We start from the raw sequence: 21,824 nt of genomic DNA, 5'->3' as shown, positions 1-21,824 counted from the left end.
GACTATATTTTGAACTATAAGTGATTTGTGGAGCACGTAATTTGTCTAGACTGCATAGACTGCACACACACACACACGATATAGTACTTGCAACCTATTGAGAACTTATTCGGCAACAAGACTTCAGACAGGGTCAGGGGAATCCCAGCCCTTCAACTGACCAGAGATTTAAAACTAAAACCCTCCAGTTACAAGCCCAATTTCCTTTTTAAATTTCACCCTGAATCTGCGATTTCTTTTTGTATCCATTCTCTTTTTTATGAAATCCAATAGAGGATGTGGGGCATGGCAGACACAAAACTTCATCCTGCTCCATCCATTTCGTCTTTTCTGTCAAACCCAAATCTCATTTTAAACCCTTTAATAATATTAGACCTGGGTCATATGGTCCACAGGTCACATACACGACTCACCACTCCAAGAATAGTCGAAATGGCAAAGACGACCTGCTGAAGTTAAAACTGAGCATCAGAATGAGAAAGAAATGTGATTCAAGTAACTTTGAATGTGTCATGGCAGTCGGTGCCAGATAGGCTGGTCTGAGTAATTTAGAAACAGCAAAAGCCTAAATATAATTATCGTAAATGCAAAACAACAGGTTCAAAATGTCATTAATGCCAGCTGCTATTAGCCCTAGAATGACTCTCTGAATTTGTAAGCTGTATTTTAACTGTTGTATTATTTGTCGTCTTTGTTTTTACTGTTGGCGCTGAATAAAATCCACTCCCTCAGTAAAAATAAAGCGCCCTATAACCTAGAATACAACAGCATTTTTTAAATGCTGTCATTCACAATATTTAAATAAAAAATCTACTTTCATGATGGTCACTTCATTTTCAAATAAAATACAGGGAAGGACTGCCTAAATGATAAAGGTACAAGTGTTTGTACTGTAAATGGATAAGCCACACGTTTGATACGCGACTAGTTCATTTAACAGCATTCTGAAATATTCGGTTTTCCTCCAGCAACTGACAACTGGGAACAAGTCACAAGTGAAGAACAGAACATGAATATGTTCTGTTCTTCCCCAGAAAGTCATGTTAATTCATTTAAAACGAAACGTTGAGCAAATTTCATTAGTAACAAACATTTATCCTGCTAACAGCGGCACAAGTTCAGACAAACCTGAGCTCACTGACAAAAGATAAACAAGTGAGACAGAAACTTGATTCTCCTGTCAGAGTGAGAATACTGTAATTACTACCCAGTCCAGTGTGAAGTGTTTTTCCTTAAGCCATCTGCAATCTGTGTCACATTAACATGTGCGAGCCATTTGCATAAAATAAATGTCACCCAGCAGCTAATTACAGAGAACAATCAGCAACTATGACTTGCAATTCCTTCCACAAATAAAACTGAAAGTGTTTAAGGTGTTCAGACAGTTCAGAGAAACAAAAAATGGTTTATTTAGCTACAATGTCCTCCACATATAGATAGTTTTGATTATCTTTTCAAATTTGCATACCTGAACAAAACAAATACTGTGTATGAAACAACGTTGAGTATAATTATTAATATTTCACAATTATACTAGAAAGATAATTGCTAGTTCAGATTACAGCTATAACTAATTATCATTTAGTATTGTGTTGAATAATTCATTTGAGTGTTTTGATTTAACTGTGAGCAGTTTCTGTTTCTGTTGCCCTCTCTATCATTGGTGTGTGTGGACAACAAGAGATTTGAGGATGTCATCATTCTGATATTTTGGGAAACACAGATCAACGTTTTTCCACTATTTACAGACAATTCATGGACCAAAGAGCTGTCAGAATAAAGGACTGTCTAACTTGTGTTTTAAAAAAAGTATTTCACCGAGGAGGAATATTTCACAGTGGGCTTTAAAATGTTGGTTATTACTCATATTACAAAACAAGTCGCAAACATTCCCTGATGTACACGTGTGCACTCTCGCACACGCGCGCACACACACACACACACGCACGCACACGCACAGACAGAGCGGCTATTTAAGACACTTTGTTCTTTAACACATTTGTTGCGAACTACCACCAGCCTCCATGTTATCTGTATTTTTCTCATCATCCTTCAGGAGAGTAGGAGTGGAGGAAGCAGAGGAAGAAAGCAGGGACAACAAACTAGTAGACTTTAGAAGGTCCGAGTATTGTTTATACTGCGTAACGTGATGCCTGTTCCTTGCTGTAAGTTATGGTATCTTGCTGCTGCTGCTGGCTGGTTACCAGCCACACCAAAACTTTTTACACCAAGATATATATATACCTGATAGAGTTTGAGCTCTTGAAGTTATCACCAACTTTAAAATACAGTGGTGTAAATAAGTCGAACAAATTCAGCTACGGACCTTTCACAGGAGATGTATTCCCAATAAGACAATTTGCTATGCACTCAAAATTCCTCAGCTCCACTCTGATCACATACCCTGGTATATACAGTAGAACAATATTTCTGTACCACCAGAGGAAGCACGCGTATCACTGGTGGTACATGTACCACAGTTTGCGAACCATGGCATTAGGCCAATTCTAAGTTGGATTGTGAAACTTGTGTTAACATGTATGTTCAAAATGAAATAAAATACAAGCTACAGCCTTCACAAGAGCTGCTAGCATCACTTCTCACCAGTCATTCGTTAAACGTGTCATAAGTACTGTTTTACTGTATATACACAGGCAACTCACAAAGGCTGTAATTTCATTGTTTTATATTTAATTATTCGATGCCAATTCAAAAAACTGCAATAAATAAGTAAATCTCATCCTAACATTGGAGTATAGTAGTTAATATTTTGATGGTATCTACAAAACAGTAAATATTGAACTGAAGTTTGACATAAATAGTATTTTTTTTGTTTCTTCCTTCAGTTTCCTCCTTTAGGTGTCGCCATATGTAGATATTTTACCCTAAATGTTGAGCCCTAGTCTTGGACTAACTGTTATTTTGCCCATGATAATAAGAAAGCATCACTTGTGTATGAATATTTGCTACAGTCTGCATGTCGTGTGGGGATGCAAAAATAAATGGCTCTTAGCTTTCACAAGTATCACACTGAGGTAAATCATATTGGTCAGAAACGGCGTGCTGGGAGAACGTGCCTTTTACATGATTGAATCAACAAGCTGTTGCCGCAGAGTAAATATAACTTTTAATTTATTTACACCCAACATTTCAAACCGACGATAGCACAAAGTATATCCATCAGCCATCTGTCTTCACAAATATAAAATCTGTCACGTTGTCTGCGCAACGGAGTAACTTCCACATTAGACTATGCTGCACAAATATGTTATTAGCTCCTGTTTTCTGTTATGTCAAAACCATTTTCAGGAATTTTTCGAGACAAGTGCCATTTCCTGGACCTGGAGTTTCACTCTTATTACATTTATGTGTTTAAATAAACAACAACATACTAACACGTGTAAATTACTGACATCCAATTCTTGGTTTTGACAAGACATGGCATGTCTAAAACAAATTTAATAACTAAAAGAACTTGCAACTCTTCCTCAGCTGTCATCAGTCTCTATAACACTCAAACATAGAATTTAATCTTGTAGGTAATCTTATCACTACTTTCACTATGAAAATGGAGTCCATAAAAGCTCACTCACAAGTTTGTCATGTCTTTCTAACATGTCAAACTTTTCAAATGACTGAAGTCATCAGAGAAAAATGCCTGTGTTTTTGTAATTAACTGAATGTGTCTTCTAAAACCTCTGGACAAATTATTAATCTTAGTAGCTTAAGAAAACCCTAACATTGTACTGATATGAAATAAAACTACTGCATGTTTTTGTGTATCAACAATAAATGACCTAGCACTTCATAATGAAATAGTTCTACAAATAGTAAAAGCTGTAAAACGTATGGCTCTGATTTTTGATGGAGGCAAGTATTGCCTCCAGGCAAGTATTGTTCCATCCCTACCTAACTTTAGGCTGCAGATAGATTTGTGGTAAGCTGAACAATAGTCATTTAGAGCCGAGAACTGCTGCAACATCATTTTCTATTCCTCCTTTTCCTCCATTTACTGAGAGCACTTTGCAGACCCTATACATCATGTGGTGGCCCACACATGGCTCACAACATGACACAGTACAGTATGACTACAGCAGGATTCAGTCTGTGAAACTTTCCACATATTCTGTAAGCCTGAATCCTCAGTTCCTCTTTAGTGTTCTCTTTAGTGTGAGGCTTTTTAAGGACACACAAGATGGTGCATAGCAACATGTAAAAGAAAGCAACAAATACATTTAAAAAAGAGAGATTAATAGACATCTGTAAGGATTCTCAATGATCCATGTTGCAGTTATCCAATGAGTATAGTCAAGTTTTATTTTTATAGCCCACCATCACAAACACAGTTTACCTCAAAGGGCTGTACAACAAATGAATTTTCAGTTTGTACAACAAATGAAACCCCCTATCCTTAGACCAGGGATACTTTTACGAAGGCCAGATTTGATAATCTGAAGATTCCTGGGGCCAATGGTCCCTTCAGACCTTTTTTTTTTTTAAAAAAACACACTAAATGTTACATACAAATGTACTGTTCTATAATAATTTTCCTGCCACACAGGAGTGAACAAACAAAAACAAAAAAATGCTACCCCTGGCATTCATGCTCAGGCCCTAATAATACATAAAATAATAATTATCTCTGGCTCCATCTTAATATAATTTCACTATACCAGTGTCTTAAGTAAATGTGAGGATGATGAGAGAGCAAATTATCTATATCTTATGTTATTATTGTATGTTAACGTAATTGAGAGCTCAATATTTTTCTCAGGTGGTACCTGGTTTAAAAATGTTGAGAATCACTGGATTAGTCTTTGCCTTGATAATGAATTACACCCAGTTTATTTACAGTCAGCAGCAGCAGCAGCACAGAGATAAGGCAGGTAAGCTGAGGGTGAAGGTGCACAGTGGAGGGAGGGTGTGGCCTCCTCCGGCGGCACACACAGGTTTACGTGGTTTGACTCCAACGTATAAGAAATGTCACTCACAACAGGTATAATTACAGCACCTGTCGGCTCTTAAGCTACGCCGAACGCGGTTATTTCACTGTTACATCGAACTCACGAGAACACAGTTGTAGTTTAGAGCATAACAACAACAAAAAACCACCCACCCACACACACACCCTGTCTGTCACCAAGTGTGTGTGTCCCAGAGCTGGATATTATGTCGGAACGAAGCTCGCGCTCCACGCTAACAAACAACAACCGTGGCGTTACTCACCCACCAGACGATGGCATAAAAGAACAGGATGAATTTGAGTAAAATGTAGGAGAATCTGTGACAATATCGAATCTCTCCTTCTTTGGACATCGTGGCCGAGGACAGTTTTTTATCTAAGCAGGTCCTCGCGCTGATGTTGACAGAGCACTTCCGCGTTGTGTCGTCACCACACCTGGAAGCGCGCGACGGATGGATTGACGGATGGATTGATGGATGGATGGATGGAGGGATAGACACAGACGGACGGACGGACGGACAGACAGAGCGCTAGATAGATGAGCGCTCATCTTCCTTTCGTCCACTTTCGCTGCCTTCTAACTAACTAATGATGATGATGATGATGATGATACATATTATTTATAAGCGTCTTTCAAAGCACCCAAGGGCAATTACAATAAAAAGGTACCATTAGAAAATAATAAAGAAAATAAAAACAATGAAACAGCAGCAAAACAGAGAAAAGATCAAATAGGATAAAGTCAAATAGAACAATGGAATTACAGAAAGTATGCTGATTTGAACAGATGAGTAAAAGTTAAATATTTTTCTATAAATCTGCAAAAGTCCTAATGTATCACCTGAAAAAATGTATTGTAAATGTATAATAATAATAACAATAACAATAATAATAACAACAAAATCAGTGGTTTTCCAACTTACCTGAGAAAATATTGATCTTTTGAAGTAACTCCATTATCACCAATGTTAAATGTTAAACAGTGGCGTAAATAGGCCAAGCAAAGTCGACTACAGACTTTTCACACGAGGCAATCTACTCTCTCATCATCCTCCTCTTCCTCACATATACTTCACACACTGGTATAGTGACAGTATACCTCCAAGGATACCACCAAAGGAAGCTCCCGTACAACAGTTTGAGAATCATGGAAGTAGAGAAAACACAATACATTTGCATAATCACCCTGAAAAAATACATGTGAATGTCAACTAAACATGTTCTTCTGCTCACACAGTGACCAGCGAGAAAAGGCTGTATCACACAAAGCAGCCAAAATGTGTGTTTTGCGGCAGAAGCTCACCACATACTGTAGGTTTCTGGTGTGTGGGGGCCACCATAGTTTCCAGGTGCACGAGAAGAATGTAGGGTGTGAGCGAAGAAGTCGTCAGTTTGTTATATTCTACAGACCAGCAAAGACCATGTGTGACTGTTTTACGGCCCGACATAAAGGAAATTTGAAGCAAAGTGGACGTTTAAACATCTTACTGTCTCATTATACATTATATGTGTTTCATTTACACTCTTTGTCTAAGTAAAAGTCTCACTGAGAGTTATAAACATTAGACTATCTATGCCCAAACCATGTCATTTATCTCCCTAGTGGCAAATTATAAGAGAGACATACAGAAATAGCAAAATAATTCTTCACATAACCTACTAATATGTGGACTTCAGCATCTTTTGAAGGAGGCAGTCTTAAAGCAGGATCTTTTTCACACTCACCACCTCTTCTGTGGCAAGACTTCCAAATCACACTTCAATACGCACATACAAACACAAAACAATGCTTTGTTTAAAGCTATTATTTACACCTAATAACGTGCAATATAAGGGTTCATAAAACCATACATGGTACTTTGAGAGAATGTTGAGAGGACTTAGCATTAAAGTCTAAAAGGATTAAAGGATCAAAACCTTACTAATGAACATATATGGCGCTTTTCCACTATACAGCTCCGGCCATGCAGGAAGTACCGAACGATAACAAATCTTTTTAATTAACTGATTCTAATGATTCAGTTACACCAAAAACAACTGCTTTACAAGTCTGAGTGTCACGTATAAAACGTTATCAACGGCAGTTTCATGCAGCTGTGCCATGATGACTCCGCCCACTTTGAGGAGGGTACTTTAGTGACAGAAAACTAACCAAACCGCGTAGAGTAGAGCCGTGCCTTCCCGTGCCAAGTGGAATTAGCCAGGACTGTATAGCAGAAAAGTGCCAATAGTAGAACCGTTTAAGGAGTAAATATTTTATGGAACTGACGCACCTGGAATGACAAGAATCGGCCTGTGTGTGTAGCCAAGGATTTTCCATTGATTGCAATGTGCAGTGGCTCCAAAGCCACTGGATCTAGTCAACTCTTATCAGCAGCCATTCAGCTGCAGACGCACACACACACACACAGATTTGGTTAGTGAGTTGTTGTTCAGTCAAGTGAGTCACAGTTTTCACAGTTATCCCATGTCCGTCACCTCCACATTCTCTTGTCTTATCAGCACTTTAACTCTCAACATATGACACGAGGCAGCAGAGGCGTTTGTGCAGCCATTTGTCTTCCATAAAGCTCATCAGTTGCAAACAAGGTAAGTCATGAGGCCTTGGATTGTCACTGTCTCCACTGAACAAGTTCATCCCTGAGCCATAGGTGACCACACTTGCTCCAACTTGGTTGAGACATTTAATTCATTGGCAATGTCCCCTTGAAGAGGCCCTTCTGTCTGTGTGTACATGTGAGCATGGCATGTGACAGTCCACTTGCAGCGCATACTGTGCACACACAACAGAAAAGCAAAAAGAAAATGGTTTCATCTGAACGAGATTGGACTGTACTGCTATTCACTCCTTCGCAAACACAGGATAAAATTGATTTCCCATGAGAGAGAAGAAGATTCAAAGCAGGCGGGGTGGGGGGAGAGACACAAAGAGAGCACAAAGGTAAGAGAAGTCAAAGAGGTGGTCAGATGAGCAGAAAGTCAGAGAAGAAACACAACAATAGGATTGAAATTACAGCCAGTGCACTGCTCACCAGCTGTAGTCATATGTTTCCATGCACGGTTAATTGTGAGTCAAGTGCACCGTTTCATTTGACCACTGTCCTCGTCCCAGTGAACAAGCACTATAGTTGGGAATCAATTTATTGAATGAAACGCCACCTACGCCACACTCAGTGGCAATATGCCTCCTTTCATCTTGTTAGTACGAGGCTTTTCTTTATTGACCTAATACGCCACAGAGAACGACAACCTTAGCTGATGGTTAGTCATGACCGTGTTGAGCACTGTTCTGTATCATTTTACCATCTATTAACTTCAAATTTTTCAATGCTTTCAGCTGACAGAGCATAAATCTGGGCTCCTCGTTAGTCTGAAAATGTACCACTCTGGATGTTTCTTCTGCTGCTGCTGCTGCTGCTGCTGCTGTGTAATTGATTCATCTATTATTTCTGGGTTAAGGTCTTGAGGGTGGGAACTGTGAGTGCACTAATATTCCACTCCCAGTCGCTTTGTCTGGGTTTGTTAAGCCCCGCCCCACATAATTTCAGTCCCGATCTGGCCCTTCCTACAATCGTGGGTGTCTTCTGATTTTATGCTGATTTGAGCAGATTATCTGGCCAAATTATCCTGTAGTGTGAGGGATTAACAGACACAATTTTAAATGTCATTGGACACACCAAATTAAATTTAAGTGCTCAAGCATTGATATTTATGACCAATAAATAATAACCAATAAGATCAAGTTGACCAGGAAACAAATCTTGCAACTTTTGTAACTTGTACAAGCCAAATTGATTCTGTCCTCTCAGCCATGACGTCATCCACAGTATTTTTTGTGTTTCTCGGCACAAAACACCTCCATGTCTGTTTATATTCTGAAGTCACATTAAATCTCGCGAGTTTCTGCGAGATCCCAAATCCCTGGAATGTCCTCCCTGAATGTGTGTGGTCCTGCGTCTAGACTGGTTTGTCTAGTCTGTGTTTTCTCAGGATTAAAACATTGAAAATTAGATGATTGATGATTGATTTAGTACAATTTCAGTCAGACTATGCCGTGCCAATCTCAACTGACAAAAGGCAAAAGGTGGACTACACACAACAACCATCCACTCTGACATTCACACCCATGGTCAATTTAGTGTCCAATTTTTCTAGTTCAATTAATATGTTAACATGTTAACAATTTAAAAGTCAGTCACACTAGCACAATAATTGTTTCTTTTTTTCCTAACGCATGTTTACACATCGAGTCGCTCTAATGAAGGTCTGGGTCTAATGCTAAATTAAAGCCCCAAGAATACCATTAAAGTGCCCAGTCCAATTTTTCTAGTCCAATTAATATGTTAACATGTTAACAATTTAAAAGTCAGTCACACTAGCACAATAATTGTTTCTTTTTTCCTAACGCATGTTTACACATCGAGTCGCTCTAATGAAGGTCTGGGTCTAATGCTAAATTAAAGCCCCAAGAATACCATTAAAGTGCCCAGTGCTGTCCATTTTGTTGTCAATTGAGCATTCCCCCGTTTAATGAAACCACTCAGTCTCTCACCCAGCAGAAACACGTGTACGTCCTTTGAAATACAATCTTCCAGTCTTGACTTCATTAGCATCAACAAGTCTGTTTGGGGGCTGTGGCTCCATCTGCGGAGGAAATGGAGGCCATGGCTCCATCAGTAAGGACAACATCGGCTCAAGTATTGTCATGGCAACTGGCAGTTGGCAAACAATCACATATCAACAGTTTCAAACAAAAGGAGACCCACGGGTTCTTCTGTAGGAGAAAGACAATGGAAGTACACGCTAACAGATGTACCAAATACACCAGGTATTTTGAGTGGCAGTACTTTTTTGTCAATGCTGCACCTCAACTTCCATGCACATCAACATGAGTGCTGATAATCACTGATCATACTGTGATTTCTGCCTAAGCCACTGATGTACACATTTACACTCACCGGCCACTTCAGCATTACACCAGGGATCAGCAAGTAAATGTGGATGAGGGACAATTTTTTTTCAGTTTTGATCCACGGGCCACCAATTGCTGACCACTGCCCTACACCTGGCAGCAACTCACCTTTCACATTTCCGCAGATAGACATAGGGACGCATTCACACTGGAGCTGGTTGGTGTTGAGGGCGCCAATTTACTAAGGATTGTGGACCACAAAAGGCAGAGCAAAAAAAGACCAGGGAAAGACCAGGGAAGACCAGGGGAAAAAAAGAGAATGACAAGGAAAACAGGAAACAGAATTGGCAGGACAGCAGCAGGCAGAAAGAGAGCAACTGATTCTGGACAAGTTGAGAAGAGAACAAAATACTCTTACGTTGGCAGATGGAAGATACTGAAGCAATGTAGCTGAACAATCGGGCCAAGACTGGAAGTGGTGACAGGGTCTAAATGCAGCAGCTGGTGCACCAGGGTGATGAGCAGCAGGTGAGTGAGAGCGAGATGTGGGGGAAACCAGGCAAAGAGACAGCCCCGCCTCCACCTGCAAAGACGAGACAACCAAACACACCCACAAACAAACCACATGTGCTCATCCACCCGGCATACTAACAGTAAACAGTTGGTTGGCTGTCCTCAGGTAGTCAGATAGCTTCTTTTAGGCAGATGTGAAAGCTCAGAAGAAAACAAATGAACTCTGGTCCGCCTGAAAACGTGGGTCTCAGTGCTGGTGTGGTTCGTTTGCAGTGGGAAATGCAAATGGACTATCCTGCGGACCAAAGAGAGGAAGTGAGGATAGCTTGTTGCCTCGCCATGCTGCTCATACTGAGCAGATTTTTGTGAAAACCTGATTAGGTTTGAAAACCAAAGTAAAGATTTAATAAATTTTGGTTTGCTCCATTGTTTCTGTGGTGAACAACCCGGCTTTTCAGTCATTCAATCAATGAGCCGGGTTTTCTTCTTCCTCATGCATGTTTTCTTCTTTGATCAGTGCTTGCTTCGGGCAAGACGGCCCGAAACGAGCAGATGTTGTAACTGCATGACGTTGTTGGTTACACTTACAAAAGTGTAAAGCGTGAAAATAAACTAAACCAAATGAATGTTTTCAGCATTCCCCACCCACCTGAACAGAGTCCCCTGGACTATCCTGGTGTGAAAGTGCCCATAGTCAAGATGACCGGCTGAAGTTTAAACATTAAGCATTAAAAAGAGGAAGACAGGTGATTTAGGTGATTTAGGTGACTCTGAATGTGGTCTGAGGTCTCTTCAGGTTGCTGTAGAAAAATGGCAGCACAAGATGATCCAAAAAGCAAGACCCCCGCTGAAGTATATATATATATCTAAAAAAAAAGCTGATTAAAGCTTCAAGCCAATGACCCCTCCTACACGTCACATACTGGACCTTTAAATCTCACACACTTGGATGCAGCAGCCAGCACGCGCCTCCATCTCCTCACTCTTTAATGTTAACACATACCCCGTAAATACCAGACACACAGAGCTGCTCCGTATTTAAATCACTTTTCTCTCTCTCTGTATCTCTCACCCTCATGCGCGTGGAGTTGGCACTGCACCTCCACGCGCGCGCTCCACGCCTCCTCCTCCTCCAGCAGCTTGCGCCGCCGTAAAAAGCAAGTTACACATTCCAGGAGGGTGAGAGTGGGTGTATGTGTGCGTGCGTGCGTGTGTGTGTGTGAGAGAGAGAGAGAGAGACAGCAGAGAGAAAACGAGAGGACAGAGATGTCCCAATGGATTATTGGATGGACCTGGCTGTCCATTACGCAGAGAAAGTCTAATTTTCTGGCATAAGAAGACATGGATTGGACAAACTGAGGTTAAACTTGATTTGACAATTCGGCGGCGATAATCCAGGTAAGACATTAGAAAGTGATAATCTGACAAACACATCGTGGGTTTTTTATTCATCTCTCCTCTTAGCATGGATTTATTTCAGTAAAATAAGGCTACAGGTTGTTGCGCATGCTGCAGCCAAACGGTTTATTTTGACTGTGCGTGTTTGTTGATGTACAAATTCATTTCGCTTCAGGAATAAAAGAACTCTTGATCAAACGCGAACTCAAATCAAATGTTTGGTTTATTTAACGAGCCCAAAAAAGCCTATGTTATTAGGACTAACATATGCTACTGTAAGATTGGGCTATCAGGAAACTTGCAGCGGGAGCGATATGATGCATGATTATTAACCAGACTCTGCTTATGCAGCCAATGTCTCACTTGTAAGACTTAGCAGACATGTGCATTTTATTAATCATTGAACAAATATGAAGTGTATGGAATTTAAAACCAGTTATTTTTGTCTGTGATTATTTCATGCCCACATTATCTTGCTAGGTAATTGTGTTGTTTTGTTCAATAAAAAGCAGTTGTCCAACCTTCACACTCACAAAAGTGCAGATGATAGAGTGTATGTTTTGTGTTTTCCACTATATAAGCATAGTTGAAGGTTATAGTTCATGTCCAGTTTGTTGTAAATAGCTGGGCATTAAATATTTTGGACTTTAGGGTTCCTTCAGGAGAATGGCTCTGTCACACACACATATATGTATATATGTATATATATATATATATATATATATATATATTTATATATATATATATATATATATATATATATATATATATATATATATACATATATATATATATATATATATATATATAAATACATATATATATATATATATATATACATATACATGGCACATAAAGGACATTTCCATACTTCCACAGATATTTTCTGAACAGGGAGGAAAAAATGGACGCAGAAAGTCTAACTCAACACATTGAAGGAGACATGGAGGCCACTTCACTGCCCTTATCTGTAACCGCTGACTGGCTGGACGACGGAAACGAGACGACTGGGAACCAGTTCCAGCAGCCTGACTGGCAGGTGGGAGAAAAGAAATATAGAATTTCAGAGTCAGAGTGAGCGAGAGAAAGAGGGAGAGAGAGAGAGAGCGAGCCTTTTGAGATTAGATGTCTGCAAATTGCAGCCTCTGACATGATCCTCAAAAGGTGGAGAATCAGAATCAAATTTATTGCTAAGTAGGTATTAACATACAACAAATTTGCTTTGGCTTTTCGGTGCAGAACAAACAGTGATGGAATTAGAATAAAAATGTAAGGGCTCTGTGATCCTCAAAGGAAAAAGAAAAACAGATTAATTTGATTTCAGGAACGTAATTACTTTACAAGAATTGTCAAAAGGAGACAAACAATATAACATTAAAAAATAACAGTGGAATAAATGCAATATACAAGATTAGAAACGTGCATCTGCATATGTAGAGCAGTTGTAGAACACATGTGTGAAACCTCTCCTCTCCTCAGGTGGCTCTGTGGGCCATCGCCTACTCCCTCATCATCCTGGTGTCCATCACCGGCAACGTCACAGTCATCTGGATCATCCTCGCTCACAGGCGCATGAGGACCGTAACCAACTACTTCATTGTCAACCTGGCCTTCTCCGATGTTTCCATGGCAACCTTCAACACCCTCTTCAACTTCGTCTATGCCCTTCACAACGACTGGTACTTTGGCCTGGGCTACTGCAGATTTCAGAACTTTTTCCCCATCACGGCAATGTTTTCATCGATATACTCGATGGCTGCCATCGCGGTGGACAGGTAAGAGAGCGCACTATATTCAACTTCCACCGTTTAATGTGTCTTAATGTGGAATTATGTGGCCATTAAGCTGGTGCTCTCATCCAAAATGACTTTAAAATGAGCAAGTCAGCACCTAAGAAACGGTTTTGAAATCGGCCTTTAGACACTAATGGAATGACTGACACTCAGCTTCGACAACAACACCCCATTTAGCTTTTGCATTATGCAAACAGTGAAAAGGGGGATGGATGACTGGTCTCTGAAAGAGTTAACTCAATAATGTACACTTTAAAGGTTCAGTGTGTAACATTAGGAGGGTTTATTGGCAGAAACTGAATATACTATAACTCAGAAGTGTATTTATAAAAGTTTGTAATGGCCTTTTTTTTACAATACGCTTATATGTACTAAGGCAAGGGCCTTGCTACATGGAGACTGTCATGCTGACATGGGGCGAAAGGCAGGTACTCCCTGGACAGATAAACCAGTTCATCACAGGGACACAATATAGAGACAAACAACTGTCCACTCTCACACTCACACCTACAGTCAATTTCAAGTGTTCAGTTTACCTAATCCCCTAAACCTAATATTGCATGTTTTGGACTGTGGGAGGAAACCGGAAAACCTGGAAAAAACTCATGCACACACGGGGAGAACATGCAGACTCCATGCAGAAAGGCCTTTGTTTGCGAACCCGGGTCTTCTTGCTGCGAAGGCAAGAGTGCTAAGCACGACACCAACCGTGTGGCCCTAAATAGCAGTACAACCTGTGTAATTTAAATCCTTTTCTGTTGAAGAAGACCTGAAAGTAGCAATTAAGACCATTAACTCCTTAGGAAAATCTTTACTGATGTTGTAAATCAAGGCTCATTCACTGCAAAAAATGCCTAAAAAATAACTCAAGAAAATATAACCATTATTAGGGTAAAATAACTTGTTTCAAGCAAAATGATCTACCAGTGCAGCAAGAAAATAGCACTTGTTAAGTTTTCTTGAGACAAGAAAAAAAATACCTTGAAACAAGTCAAATTATTAAGTATTTGACATATTTATTAAGTATCTTCAGCCTTAATAAGTTAATAAGTCGGAGTCACTATATAGTTATTCTGGGTTGGTCTATCAAGCAAACCAGAAGATTACATTCACTTTTTGTAGACGTTCTCTCAGTCTGTTGGTTACAATTCACAATTTCACCATTAGATGTCACCACATTCTAACACACTGGACCTTAAATATGGTTCAAATAACATGAGATTAAACAGCAACTTCCCTTTAAAGTTAAATAAACTGTTCACCCAATACAGCATGAAGGAGAGTCAATGAGCAGCAGAGAAGCAGATGTCGGTAATCTTCAGTGGAACATGAATCCTCAGTCCATAACGGAGCTGTAACTGTTCATTTAACCTGTGTTCATTTTGGAGGCTGTGGTTGGCGGTGAAGCAGTGATGCATTAGAACGCAGGTGTTTTTAATTGTTTTGCCTGCCCTCATTTACATAGAGGAGGGAAAATAACTGTTAATGGATCTAACTCTGGACCAACAACAACAGCAGTAGCAGCATCAGTAATTATAGCCTCAAACGTGACCACAGAGGTAAAACCCAATCTTTTCAGCGACAAGCTGACCATTAGAGACTGTGCAGAATAATGTATGCGACTACATTTCAAACCACAGGTGCATCAAATAAATGTCAAACTCTACACAACATGCAATCAATTCTTCCAGAGCAGAGAGATTCATTAGAGCATTATATGGTTTTCTTGTACAAGCCCATGACAGATACATAACTCTCCGGGGCTCAGGACAAGTAGAGTGATGAATGAGCCACATGCAGCGATCAGACCAGGTGTGAAATCTACTTAGAACTCAATGATTCCCATTTCCTCCTCATTAATTTTCAATTTGGTGAATCATCAGTTTACATGGTTGCATGCAAGGCTTTTCGTTTGGGGTCATCAGCCGCAGCTGCAAACAGGAAACTAAGTTAATGACACATTAACTGCATAAGTATTGTCTTCATTCACACAATGGCAGGGGGTGGAGTGAGAGTTAGAGGGTGAGTCTGGAAAAGCAAGAAAACAAGTCGTCATGTGTCGTAGAACTGGGAATCTTTGGCTTTTCTGACATGCTCACTGTCCTCTAGCTATCGTATTATACAGTCTCCTCCTGATTGAAGTGCCCAGAGATAATGTATGTTGTGGTATGGCACTATACAAATACAGTTTGATCTCCGCTGAGTGTCTGGCCTGTTGCTAAGACTGGACATGTGCATATATTGTTTATAATTCTGGTTTGAACTCCCATTTTGAAGCATCAGCCGACATCAGGCACCTGTTGGACAATAGCTGTCAATCACACTGGTGTCCGCTCATATGAGCCTATTCTCCTCTAAATGGGAACAGAATTTACAAAATTGACTTCATGGGTTAATGATGACGACGTGAAACTATTGATTGAAATTAACACAAGAAAATGCTCAATGACAAAGTTTTTAATAGGGTTTTTTTTTCCTCCCCCATAGAGTCGCCCCCTGCTGGCCAAATGCCAACTCACTTTTCACAATGGAAAAATAGATCATTTTTAACCCACGCACACACGGGGAGGCTACAAAAAACACTCTTATTTTATTATTGTTTTGAAATAATTATACACGTATATCGGTTGTTTTTCAAATTTCTGCCAGTAAATGTCACACACTGCAATTTTAAAGTTGATATTAAAAACATGCAAAATACCACTGAGGTAACAGATCCTTGTCTTTCTACTTTAGCCAAGGAGGTTATGGGGTTATGTTTTTTGGCCTTGTTTATCGGTTTGTTTATTCCTTAAGCAGGAAAACTCAAAAAGTGAAGGACATTACATTTTCTGGTCGATGTAGGTTGTGAGCCAAGGAACAGATTATTAGGTTAGATTTAGGTGCATGTGATCTGGATCCTTATCTAGATTTGGATTTAGGAGTGTATTGATGCTGTGGGCAAACAGCAGCTTTGGTCTCTCTGAGTTTGTTCTCCGGTTAATAATAATAATAATAATAATAATAACAATTTTATTTATAGGCGCCTTTCAGCCCACAAGGACACCGAGCAATGAATAAAAAAAAAGTACAAAAAGAATAAAAACCATGCAAATTACACAAGATACAAAGAAACATGTTACAGTGCCATAGAGAAAAAGCAGACTTGAAAGGTCATTGATATTTTCTTAGACTAGCAGAGGGGACGGTCAAGTGGATGGAGGAGGACAATGTGAGAGTACGAGAGGGAGCGGTCAGACAGATGTGGAGGGGCCTTGAATGTTAACAGGAGGATTTTTAAATTGAATGTGGAACTCCAGTGGAGCTGGAGACCAAAGAGGAGGGGAGTTACAGCATAGTTCCATTATGTTTAAGGTTGATTTACATGGAAGAAATAGCAGTTTTTCACAGATTTGTGTTTGTCCCTTTCATTTACGCCGTGCTGGGCCACATTTCTCTCTGTTTCTCTTCTAACCACATTTCTCTCTTTTGCTTATTCGTTTATGCACAATCACACTCTGTCATTATCTGTAAAAGGGAAAGATGAGAAAAAAGAGAGAGTGGCATCATTTTCTCATTGTCCAATAATTCAAATGAATGATTCATCGCCATACTTGAGTGTCTTTATAACTGTAATGGTGACAATACTGAGTGAGTAGTGTTATTACTAAACAAATGACTTGAGGTACATTGTGTAAGAGGTATAATGGCTTACTGAGGCCATCATGATTATTGGTATTATCATAATTTCACTTCTGCTAATATAAATCAGGATTAGCTGGATGACTCCATGACCATGACATAATCTACAGTTGCCTAAAGTGGACTAATTAGGTTGATACAGCGGTGGCACTCTTTTTATTACAGCCTGTGCTGCGGTAACTTATCTTTTTCCATTATTCAATCTTTTACCTCATGAAAGTTAATTCACTTTGTCAAAAGAATTCGTAATCATTATGACTCAAAGCCATTTGCACAACGTATGATGATGATGCCTGACGATAAAGATCTGTGGTTAATATATGCGCTGTCATTTAGCCCGGCTCCTATCCTACAGATATATCGGGGGACGAGATCGTGTGATTATCAGTAATGACGTTATCAGAGGGCAGGGACACAGAGCAAACATAGCAGAAGCAAAGGAAACAAATAAATCATGGTTTTTAAAATCGTAATCCAATGCTGATATATGCATAAATACACCTCTGTCCATTACAGCTTTCACATTCCTTTTTCTGTAAAGAAAATGTCTTTCAAAAACTTGTTTAAAACTAAAAATGTGACTGTATTTGTCAAATAATAAACTGAATTCACCATTGAGAAGCTCAACCATTAAAACAAGATTTTCTGCTTAGGGCAGCAAGTAATTAAGTATAATTTGACATCTTAATCAAGAAAGAATAATTTTACTTATTACTTATTTTTTTTATTTTTTTTTAAACATATAATATAATAATATAACAATAATACTTATATTTTAGCATTCACAATATCATGTCGGTTAAATAGCTTCAACATACTGGTGTACGAACCAATACAGAAACATAAAAACTGATTTTAATAATTAACATTGCTGTTAATTTAGGGCAGCTTTGGAATTGGGTGGTGGTCTAATACATGTGTTAAGCACTGAAGTTTATCTGAGTTAGAGGTGAAAGAGTTTTATTATGAGTGTTTTCGTTATAAGATATCAAAAATAATACACAGCAAATACTTTTACCTTTACGATTATTTCGAGTAAAATATCTATTTTTGGAAATTCATGAATATGTTGGCAGATTTTCTTACATTTTTTTGTAAATTATAAAACTTCCATTTTCTTTCTTTCTTTCTTTATTAGGTACATGGCCATAATTCACCCTCTGAAGCCCCGCCTCTCCTCCACCTCGACAAAGGTTGTCATTGCTCTGATTTGGATCATAGCGATTTTATTGGCATTCCCTCAGTGCTACTACAGCGTGACGGCGTATTATTACCCCAGGACTGTGTGCATGGTCAACTGGCCTGATGACTACGGAGGCAAACATCAGCTAAGGTGAAATAACTGGATCATTTTAAGACAACAACAACACAAATGCAGTGAATTGACGCCATTTGATTTAGTGACTACATATGTATATATACAGTATATATACATATACGTATATATTCAGGATACTTAGAGGGATTTTACACACAAAATAATCTTTTCCTTTCTCTCTCTCTGATCCTCTGCAGTTACCAATATGCACTGATATTGCTGATTTACTTACTCCCTCTGCTGGTCATGCTGGTGACCTACAGTATAGTTGGCCGCTCACTGTGGGGTGGACACATCCCGGGAGAGGCATCAGACCATTACCACAGCCAGATAACAGCCAAGAGAAAGGTCACACGCTTGTTTCCCTGCTGCTCGTGTCACCGTGTGTCTCTATAGACGACTGCGGCGAAGCTAAAGTGAAGAATAATGATATGTATGCTGATGAAAGGCTTATTGTTTGTGATTTTCCCACACACACAGGTGGTAAAGATGATGGTTGTTGTGGTGGTGACCTTTGCCCTCTGCTGGCTGCCTTACCACATCTACTTCATACTGGGATCGTTTAATAGAGACATTTATAAACAGCATTACATTCAACAGGTTAGCCACTTCCTCTCTTTCTTGTAATAATTCTTTTTTTCTTCGATTCATCCATTGACAGTGCATCCTGTTGTCTTTCCTTGACAGGTTTACCTCGCCATATTCTGGCTGGCTATGAGTTCAACCATGTACAACCCCATCATTTACTGCTGTCTAAACCAAAGGTAAAGAAAACGAAATAAAAAAACAACAACATTTCCGCTCCCAGCTTGTGTCCCAGAACCAATTCTCTCCTCTGTCAGCAGGTTTCGCGCCGGTTTCCGCCACGCGTTCGCCTGGTGTCCCTTCATCAAAGTGTCAGAGGAGGACAAGATGGAGCTGCAGCACACGCACACCTTCAGGGTCACCATGACGCGCAGCAACCGCAACAACGCCTCGTACACGCGCGCCTCCGTCAAAACAAACAGCACCTCTGAGCCAAACGCAGCCGTCAAGGCTGAGGCGAACAACAAGAACAACAGAGGAACGCCACACCATGAGACAAATTCTCCCGCTGCCAAACTCATGGAGCACAGCCACTGACAACCGACTGAACTCATGACAAGGACAATCTCCACAGGGTGTTATTAAGAGGCTGAATTACAACAGAAAATGCAGACAAAACAGCCAAAGAGTACAAGAATTAATGTGAATATGAACCTGATGGGTGTTTTTGCTGTGAAACAACTGCCTTTTTGTTTGTGCTTGCTGCTTTAATTTGAAAGTCTGTGGATAAATCTGTCCGTCCTCTGTTTCTCATACTTGGATCTAATTCTCCATCTTTACGATGATGTCCTCCTCTTTAGGAGGAAACAGCTAAGTATGTAGTTTTTGGTGTAATTGTAGGATTGTTATATTAAGTGGTTACTGGAGTTGTTGTTTATTTATGTTTGTTTACCTGCACCATAGAAGGTTAGGTATTTGATTTATCATGGTTTCTTTCTTTTAAAATTCCACAGAACAGAGGAGAACTTTACTTATAATTCCTTCTCTTCAGCCATCACCATGAACAATGTGATAATTAAATAGATAATTAAAGTCACAGTTGCAACTCAATTGGCCAAACTGAAAGAAAATGGCATGTTTTACAATATTATACACTTAACAGCCACTTTATTAGGCACACACAGCATAATTGAATTGGCAGGAGGAGACTCAGTGTGGTCTACTGTTGCTTATCTACTTCAACATGAAATGTGATGTGGTCTCAGAGATGGTCTTATGCATACATATTGGATGCTAATGAGTGGTAATTTGACTCTGACATCTTGGCAGAACTGCCACTCACTGGAAATATTCTCTTCTTCAAATCCCAGAAATCAGACTCAATCAGCGAATACCTGCCTGTGTGACAGAAACGACGACAATGCCACGTTCACAGGCACTTTAATTACATTGCTCGTCCAGTCTGATGCATGGTTAACGAGCAGTTGTAAGGTGTACCTAATAAAGTGGCTGGTGAGTGTACCTATGTACCACGAGGGAACCACCTTCCATTATTTACATAAATACAACATTAACACTGCCATTCATGTATTACCTTTCGACTTATAGCAACTTATTTAAAAGAATGTGCTCAGTTGATAAAATCATCGCCTAAATCTTTCAGTGTACAGTTTGATTCTTTTCAAATCTCACGTAGTCTGCAGTGATCATATAAGTGTAATGTTTTCCATGGTCAGTGTACAGTACAGTCCAGACTAAAATGCCAAAAGTGCTGCTATAATTCTGTTGCTGTGAAACGTGACATTGACGACTATTGTGTTATGTTAATGTGAAATGTGCTTAAATGTAAACATGCAACTAAAAGTGAGACGTTGCACGTTATGTCACAGCAGACGTTTTTGACCCTATTTCGTTACCGGCAGGAAAAAGCACAAGTGTTGCTGACGGCAATAATGAGGGCTTTGTTCATCAGTGTGGTTATCAATAGAGGAATTGTGCGCACGTCAGTGGCTGTAGAATATAAAGTCAGAAAAAAGAGAGCTGCCAAAGAAAATGATTTACACAAATGTCGAAATGACGTTTTTGTGTAGTGTAGTGTAAACTCAACATTGTGATGTGCAGCTAAATGGAACTCAGCCTTCATTAACTGGATTATTAACACCTGTGCTTTTACATGTCTGCCATGAAAAAAGTCATGTCATTGTGTTATCATACTAACAAAAAACAGAAACTTGTACTACACCTTATAAAGGTAAAAAAAGTACATATATATATATATATATATATAAGCAAACTTTTGTTAACACTGAAAACATTATGTGATTGATAAATGTAATAAAATTGTAATGCAGTGAGCACTCACACATTTTATGTTTCCAGGAGTGTGGTACTAAACTGTTTGCCCCTTTTCAATCAGCAACACCTGAATAAAATGACAGGTGACCTCAAATGACCCAGCATGACCCCGGGCTGGTGGCAGCCTTAGGCAGAATACAACCCCCTAGTGGTTGGTGGGGGGATCTCCTACATGCTTTAGAAATAAAATTGACTTGAAGGAAAACGTCACCGTTTTGCATTTAGCCTTGTATTACGAGAATAGGGGTAGTATTTTTGAAAAATTGTGCTTTCCAACCCCAGTTTCCCCTGAGTTGAGAAATAATATATCAAAGCTAAATGCAAATCGGTTAAGTATTCCTTTAAGAGAATCCACACATCTACAAA

The 21,824-nt window shown here is 39.4% G+C and overlaps 2 protein-coding genes across 4 annotated transcripts in view; one reads left to right on the top strand and one right to left on the bottom strand.

Annotated features, from left to right (window-relative positions):
- tspan15 (tetraspanin 15) overlaps window positions 1-5,375 on the bottom strand; it is a 28,137-nt gene extending 22,762 nt beyond the window's left edge. The window contains exon 1 of the mRNA XM_044029626.1: window positions 5,227-5,375. Within this exon, the coding sequence (XP_043885561.1) occupies window positions 5,227-5,316 (90 nt within the window). The 5' untranslated portion in view covers window positions 5,317-5,375. The remainder of the gene's footprint in view (window positions 1-5,226) is intronic.
- Window positions 5,376-11,625: 6,250 nt separating this feature from the next.
- Window positions 11,626-21,458, top strand: tacr2 (tachykinin receptor 2). Of its 3 annotated transcripts, none has more exons than XM_044029702.1 (8): window positions 11,626-11,786; window positions 12,681-12,825; window positions 13,266-13,561; window positions 18,399-18,593; window positions 18,776-18,926; window positions 19,059-19,178; window positions 19,266-19,342; window positions 19,421-21,458. In XM_044029702.1, the coding sequence occupies exons 2-8, from the start codon at window positions 12,691-12,693 to the stop codon at window positions 19,698-19,700; spliced, it is 1,254 nt and encodes a 417-aa protein (XP_043885637.1). In that variant the 5' UTR covers window positions 11,626-11,786; window positions 12,681-12,690; the 3' UTR covers window positions 19,701-21,458. The 3 variants fall into 3 exon arrangements, with proteins under 3 accessions (XP_043885637.1, XP_043885638.1, XP_043885636.1); XM_044029703.1 differs by having other exon boundaries at window positions 12,666-12,825; window positions 19,424-21,458; XM_044029701.1 differs by having other exon boundaries at window positions 12,666-12,825.
- Window positions 21,459-21,824: the final 366 nt, after the last annotated feature.

Source organism: Solea senegalensis, linkage group LG7 (assembly GCF_019176455.1).
Source record: "Solea senegalensis isolate Sse05_10M linkage group LG7, IFAPA_SoseM_1, whole genome shotgun sequence".
Classification (NCBI taxonomy): Eukaryota; Metazoa; Chordata; class Actinopteri; order Pleuronectiformes; family Soleidae; genus Solea; species Solea senegalensis.
This window is presented reverse-complemented; position numbering and strand designations above follow the sequence as displayed.

What these genes read in the sequence shown, in the direction of transcription:
- tacr2 (XM_044029702.1), top strand. Translation starts at nt 12,691, where the DNA reads ATGGACGCAGAAAGTCTAACTCAACACATTGAAGGAGACATGGAGGCC. An exon ending in GCTGCCATCGCGGTGGACAG is followed by an intron (nt 13,562 to 18,398) that starts GTAAGAGAGCGC and finishes TTTCTTTATTAG; the next exon opens with GTACATGGCCATAATTCACC. An exon ending in AACAGCATTACATTCAACAG is followed by an intron (nt 19,179 to 19,265) that starts GTTAGCCACTTC and finishes TTTCCTTGACAG; the next exon opens with GTTTACCTCGCCATATTCTG.